Source organism: Quercus robur, chromosome 2 (genome assembly GCF_932294415.1).
Source record: "Quercus robur chromosome 2, dhQueRobu3.1, whole genome shotgun sequence".
NCBI lineage: Eukaryota > Viridiplantae > Streptophyta > Magnoliopsida > Fagales > Fagaceae > Quercus > Quercus robur.
Window position 1 is genome coordinate 12603369 of NC_065535.1, and position 7229 is coordinate 12610597.

The 7229-nt window shown below is 37.4% G+C and overlaps 1 protein-coding gene across 1 annotated transcript; it reads left to right on the forward strand.

Moving 5' to 3' along the window:
- The first annotated feature begins 568 nt into the window (after window positions 1–568).
- On the forward strand, window positions 569–4550 carry LOC126712418 (thaumatin-like protein 1b). Its single transcript, XM_050411740.1, has 3 exons — window positions 569–804; window positions 997–1696; window positions 3957–4550. The coding sequence occupies exons 1-3, from the start codon at window positions 747–749 to the stop codon at window positions 4147–4149; spliced, it is 951 nt and encodes a 316-aa protein (XP_050267697.1). The 5' UTR covers window positions 569–746; the 3' UTR covers window positions 4150–4550.
- The last annotated feature ends 2679 nt before the right edge of the window (window positions 4551–7229 follow it).

Consider the following 7229-nt stretch of genomic DNA (forward strand, 5'->3'; position numbering starts at 1 on the left):
AGAGAGAGAGAGGAAAAGAGAACTAGAGAAGTTGATCTGATTTTTTTTTTTTGAACAAAGTTGATCTGATTTCTAGCTTAAAACCTAAATCTTTTGCATATTTATGTTTGGTTAAGAAAACATAAAATGCATGAAAATGTGAGACTTGAGAAATTAAAATTTTAATTTAAATCAAATTTGTACTTTCAGTTTAAATCAAAATTATATTTTCTGCTGTGGTTTTTGAAAAAAAAAAATTAAAATGCTAACGTGACACTAAAAAAAATGCCTAATAGAATTTTTAATGATATTTAATGCCATGTTCAGTCATGTAGGATTTTCTATTAGTAGGTTGACAACAATGACCAAAATAAAAACATTTTCTATTTCTAAGGATGACATTATGAACGAAATCAATTTTAAGACTAAAATATGAATTGGTCCAAAATATAGAAATCAAAAGATCATTTATGACATTTTATTTATTTTTGCCTTCTCGCCGGTCCTATAGACATAAAACTAAGTCAGAGCCACGTAAGCTAAGACATCCACTGCTTCAATTCCTTTATAAATACCCCCAATCCACTCATCACGGCTCTTACAGAATCTCACATTGCTCCCAGTCCTATTCCCAACTCAAGAGAAGAAGAAAGAAAGTCGGATTTGGCCTGCGCAACTGTGACCCTTCTTTCTTCTTCTCATTCTTTTTGCTTCTCTTAAATTTCTTTTCCTTCTTTTTCTCTTCTTGTTATAGCCATTGAGTTTTAATGGCTCAATTAACAACATTATTGATGTCCTTGTTAACACTTTTTCTATCAACAAAAGGTAAATAACTTAGAAACTAATAACAAGTTAGCAACAAGTGCATATAATATTCCACCGGGTGTGAACATAGTAGCATTCTATTTGAATTAGCATTTTTTATCCAGGCGTGATTTTAGTGCCACCTTACCAGTTACACAACATTAAAACATACCAAAGTCTAACAAAGTTATTTTCTTTTCTTTTCAATTACAGGAGTGATTTCAACGACTTTTACCATATTAAACAAGTGCGATTACACGGTATGGCCAGGCATTCAATCCAACGCAGGAATAGCTTCACTTACAACCACAGGCTTCGCTCTGCAGAAGGATGAGTCCAAAACAATCACTGCACCAGCCTCATGGGGCGGTCGATTCTGGGGCCGAACCCATTGTTCCCAAGACTCCACAGGCAAATTCTCCTGCGTCACAGCTGATTGCAGCTCCGGCAAAGTTGAGTGTGCAGGAAGCAACGCTCTGCCACCGGCAACTCTAGCCGAGTTCACGCTCGATGGTTATGGCGGTCTAGATTTCTTCGATGTTAGCTTGGTCGATGGGTACAACCTCCCTATGCTTGTGGTGCCTCAGGGTGGGAAAGGTCAGAACTGTTCAACCGTTGGATGCGTGAGCGACCTTAACGAGTCTTGCCCTTCGGAGCTTAAGGTTACGAGCACCGCCGACGGAGGTGAGAGCGTCGCGTGTAAAAGCGCGTGCGCCGCTTTAGACCAAGATCAGTACTGTTGTAGAGGCGCGTATGGCACACCAAACACTTGTAAGCCTTCAACGTACTCTCAGATCTTTAAGACAGCCTGCCCACACGCGTACAGTTATGCTTACGACGACAAGACCAGTACCTTCACTTGTGGCGCCTCGCCGGATTACACCATCACCTTTTGCCCCACCCCTAACACTAGGTAAATTTACTTTTATCTTTTTAGCAGCGCCAGAGACACATAAACTAACACAATTTTTTATCATAATTTGTCACATATCGAATTGTAATCGGTAAGAGTGAGTCTTCGTATAATCCACCATCGCACTTTCACCCATCACAATTCGATACACGCTGAGTTATTGTGTATCTCTATCGTTACTTTTAAAAAGCACAAACACAAGTAAACAGGTATGACGTAACAATACAAGCCATTTTTAAAAATTTATAACGTTAATATGCCACGAGTTTAATAAAACATAGCATTGAACAATTTTGAAAATTCTTTTTTTTTTAAGAATAACAATACTTTAAAAAAATAGTAGGTTTTAGTTAGTTTAATTGGTAAAGTTTTTTATGGTTGTATAAGAGATTTAGTGTTCAATGGGCCTACACAAAAAACTGATTGGTGTCTTGATTTGATGATAAAGAACAATCATCAGGAGCGGACGTCATAAATTGAAACTCTCTAAAAAAAACACATAAATATAAAAATAATGTATAGAGTTTTTAAAATAAATTTATACTCCCTCCGTCCCACTTTGTTTGTCCTGTTTGAAAAGTCAAACATTTTAAGGGAACATCATTTATTATCTTGTCTACCTTATAAAAATATATAAGTTTACAAAACTACCCTTAAATAAATTTATCAACTTTTTTAAAAAAAAGTTATTCTTAATGAGGTTTAGGGGTATAATAGGAATATTAGTAAAGTAATAACTTTTATTTTTAGAAACAGGACAATATTTTGGGACATCTCAAAATGGAATAGAAGATAAACAAAATGGGACGGAAGGAGTAATACATTACATAATCAAAATATCACTAAAAAAAATTTAACCCTTGTAATAATAAAAAAATTTCGACCTTTGTAATAATAATAGGATTTTGCATTTTTGAAAAACATATTCTTAAAAATTATATTTTTTTCAAAAATTAATAAGACACTTATTAATCGGACCCCTAATAATACAGGTTACAAGGACTGAATAGAGCCGAATTTTTAAAAACTTATAACAGTGAGATACGACATTATTTCCGCTCATCTTAATTATTCTTACATTCTAGCTATTATCTCCCTAATAACGCCAGTAATTTTTTGTCTTTCTCGCGTAACGGTAAAGGGTTTTTTTTTTTTTTGATGGTGGTAAAGGGTATTTTTGTCCTAAAAAAGTTAAGACTGTCAATTTGAACGTTGGGCTCGTAAAAAAAAAAAATTTTTTGAACGTTGGGCTTGTAAACTTTAACAACTGTTTTTGTTTTCGGTAGCGCAACTTTTCATGTTGACACTACTTGACAGATCTGAATAGTAGTATATCACACACATTTTTTTTTTGACAGGACACACATGTTTTTATTATTATTTATTTTTCATAAATCACATCACAATTCACAACACGTTATTTAAATAAATCATGCGAATTATTATGCCAGTAGTCTCCCACGGCCGTATTTGCCGGCCTGGTTTTGCTCATCTTTGTCAATAAATTCGGCAACCAAGACACTAGACTCACACGGAGAACATGGATCATAATAAATCATAATTAGTATGGGTGTTACTTACTTTCTTGAAAAAAATTTGCAATTATGTTCTACAACATGCTTTGTTTGTTGTTTGGTGATCGTTGCAACTTCCCGTTGTTCAATTGTCAAACCAACCCTTTCTAACACAGAATATATTTGGTCAGTAGTCAATTGTCGTAAACAACTTTGCCTAGCAATCCATCACTACCCATGATACAGTCTTGTTAACAACAATCATCGAAATGTCAAAGCTCAAATCGAATCAAAAGTGGGGCAAATACTTTGCTATTAAAATACCTTTTTTTTTTACTTGCCCAAAAGATAACGATACCTCTTTAATACTAGGGTCCCCATATTAATAATGCAATGACCATTTTTCACGCATCTCGTCTGCTTGTCTCAAAAATATCATGAACTATGTGATGCAACAATTATCTCCTACCCACATGCATAGATTTCACATGCGCATGAGAAGCGCATTACATAAAAAATATCACCGTTATTCCCCGAATCTCTATATAGCCTGAAAAGGTGGTCCAGTCTTTTAATGCCAAACCGCCATATGGGGTTTGCACAACCTCCAAGCCTATCATCACCGCAGATTTTTGTAACGGATAGCTATATCCTACATAGAGTCAAAAAGTCACAATTCTTGAAACTCGATTTTTTAGTGTGTACGTTAACTAACATTAAAATTGTTTTGTTTTTTTCCTCTGCAGCCAAAAAGCTTCACAAGAGCAAAGCACGCAAACTCCCACTACAACGACAAGCTCACCAACCATCAACGGCACAATGATCTACGAAGGTGCAGAGTTAGATCAAAGTGGATGTACCCACGTGTTCGGATCCAAAGCCATTGCGGTTTTTGTCAGCATCACAGTGGCAATATGGCGGTTTTCGCAATTCTTCTAATTTTTCTTTAGCTAACTTTTGTTAGGCCCAAATCATGACCTACAACTTTATAGCCCAAACAAGGATGGTATTACAGGTAGTGGGCCCCCTACTGGCTTTGTTCTTATTATAGGCTATGTGACCTGGATAGGGCCCACACAAAGTTGGCCATGGTAATGTGGTGGTGAGTCAGTATTGATGGCACCAGCACACATGCTAAGAGGACATTCAATGTGAAAGAAAGTGAAAGAGAGTAGTGCTGCACGAATAGAACTTTGTTAGGCGAAAGAAATTAATTCTTTTGATATATCATTCAATTTTTTAGATAAGGGAGGGGTTGGGTTTCATGTCATTGTTGGGTAAAGTGGCTATATTTTATGTAAAATACTCAAATATTATTGAATTTTTTAGTATTGCGATTTTGTCTACTGTGTTGATCTTTTTGATGTCATGTTACTCCGCATATTCTGTCCATTTATAATTCCATACATGAATAAAGAAAGCGTAATAACAGGTACTGGAAAATTAACAACAATAAATATTAGAGTAAGGATGATATAAACAAATGAGCGATGATAGTATGAAATTATATTTCCCCAGTAAAATTTTTTTGTCTTTTATTTTTTTTACCTACATAAGTTTTTATTTATTTATTTATTTATTATTATTAAAAGAAACTTCTATAAGTTTTTTTTTTTTTTTTTTTTTTTTTTTTTTTTTTTTTGAGAATCCTATAAGTTAATATTTATAACGGCTAACAGTGAGGGAGGCTTTGTTGTTTGTACCCTAATGTCATAGAAATGCCATGAAATTTTATTAAATGAGAGGTTTCGCTGCATACAGGGGTAGTGACAGTAAAAAGAAAGGGATATGGGTCTAAGGTCTACCTGGTCATGTGCATTACACATGACCCTATCCCCTTCTTTTTGCTACCACATACTCTGTATGCAATAAAACATTTTCCTTTTATTAATTACTTGTGTAAATGATATAATTGTTGGTTGGTTTTCTTACTTTTATGAGAAGCATATTTGGATTTTTCAACCATATTGTAATGAGTCTAATCCAATATGACATAGTAATACATATATATATATATATATAATAAAATGTAAAATTTTATTTACACAAGACTTCAGAGAAAGGAGTGGTGTTCAGTCAAAAAGAGAGAGAAAGGAGTTGTGTTATATAGCCTTATTATCTTATAGATTATTTTGGGATTATGATTGTAGCCAAGCTTGAGGACTAATTTAGTAATTTTCACTAAGGAGAGAATTCAACAAATACAATAATCATGCTGAAAAACTATTGAAAAAAAAAAAAAAACTCTCTCCCTTTTTATCTATTTGTCGTTCTCCATTTCATTTTCTACCCACGTTTCAAAAATGTATTGTGAAAAGAGAACTGCCTCATCCCAAAGTACCTTATGGTTTTAATTTTCTTGTACCAAACAATTGAGAATACCTTACTCCCCTTTGCCTTTTTCTCCCTCCCCACTCTATACACCCTATATAGATAAATAAGGGGTGATGACGTCGAAAATTGTCACCAATGGGTCACACCGTACTCGAATCGAACCTGCACGACAGAAGCAATCGAAAGAATCCTTCAGAGAGCACCGGTGTGGTGCCGGCCAAAGGCTCTCCGACGGTCAAGTTAGAATTCTTCTGTTTTACTTAGAGCGTTAGAGAGGGTCAATTAAAGCGTACCTCGATTTCTGAGGGTGGCAGGCTTTTTATAGTGATAAAGGGTTGACTTTTCTCCTTGGTTTCCAAATCTTTTCAATGTGGGACTCTCATACAAATTCCCTTGAGCGTAGTGAGTCAAGATTTCCGTTTTCGGATCATAGGGCTTTTCTAGGCGATAGAGATTTTGGATCATGGGCCCTTACTGTGCCTGTCAGCGATGGGCCTTCAAAGCGCGTGGGATAATCCTTGCACAGGCCCAACAGTCCTAACCCGTCGCTTCAGGTAGGCCCGTCATGCCCGTCAGGGAGGCCCGTCGGGCCGTTCAGGTGGGCCCGTCATGCCCATCAGGTGGGCCCGTCAGTCCCGTCAGGTGGGCCCGTAAGTCCCGTCAGGTAGGCCTTATATCTTACCATCTTCAGTTGCCCCCTTCACCCCAATGGTCCGTCAGCTTTTAGGATAAAGGATCAATGGGGTGACGATCCAAATGTGAGGGTATGACGGGTATTTTTATGACGGAAGGAGGCTCATGAGACGGGGAGTTTTAAGTTGTCATAACGGGTTGACGGATCAACGCAAGATAAGATGACGGTTCAAATGAGGAGTCCGTCGATCACACCAACTACAGACAGGCTGTACGAAGGTAATTAATGCCGATGACACGTGTTACAAGCTGATTGGACCTTGTCTCGGATCGAAGCGACGCTTCGACTTCCGTGCATCTCTCTTATAAATAAGGGAGTGATTCCTCTCATTTCTTCAGTTTCAATAGAAATCAAGCTGTCAGAGTGCACCCGCCACCCTTGTCAGAGCGCACCCGTCATAATCTACTGATCCGTTCATTTACCTTAGTCGTCAACGCCATCCTTCATCACTTCGTTGGCAAAACTGGTAAGTGCTCTTCTTAAAACTTATACTTGTTTTAATTTTCCTTACAATCCACACCCGTTATAGACACATAGACCGTCAGAGTCTTAGGCTCTTATCGTTTCATGTAGGAAATGTCTAGTGCGTCGAGTAATCAGTCAGTTATTCGTGACGGGGTGGATTACGAGGAAGTATATCCGTCCGGTCAACGAGAACAAGGTAGTCCAGATGATAGTAGTCCGTCCACCTCCTCCTCGTCCTCAACATATGAGGATCTGGAGGTGGTTGATCCAGACGAGGGACCTGGTGTTGGTGAGGATCAAGTTGTCAAATCCGTCATTGGTGCTGATGGGCTCAGGAAGTTCGTCATGCTACCGGAGTGGACGGTGAATTTCTTCACGTCCGTTATCAAGGAAAAGCACTTTAAGACATTTAGGGATAATTATCAAATTCCAGAAAATGTTACGATCCGTCTACCCTACAAATCAGAGAGGTGTTACTATGACGGGGTAGAGGGAGTCGGGGTGTATGAGCAAATGTTGAAGGCCG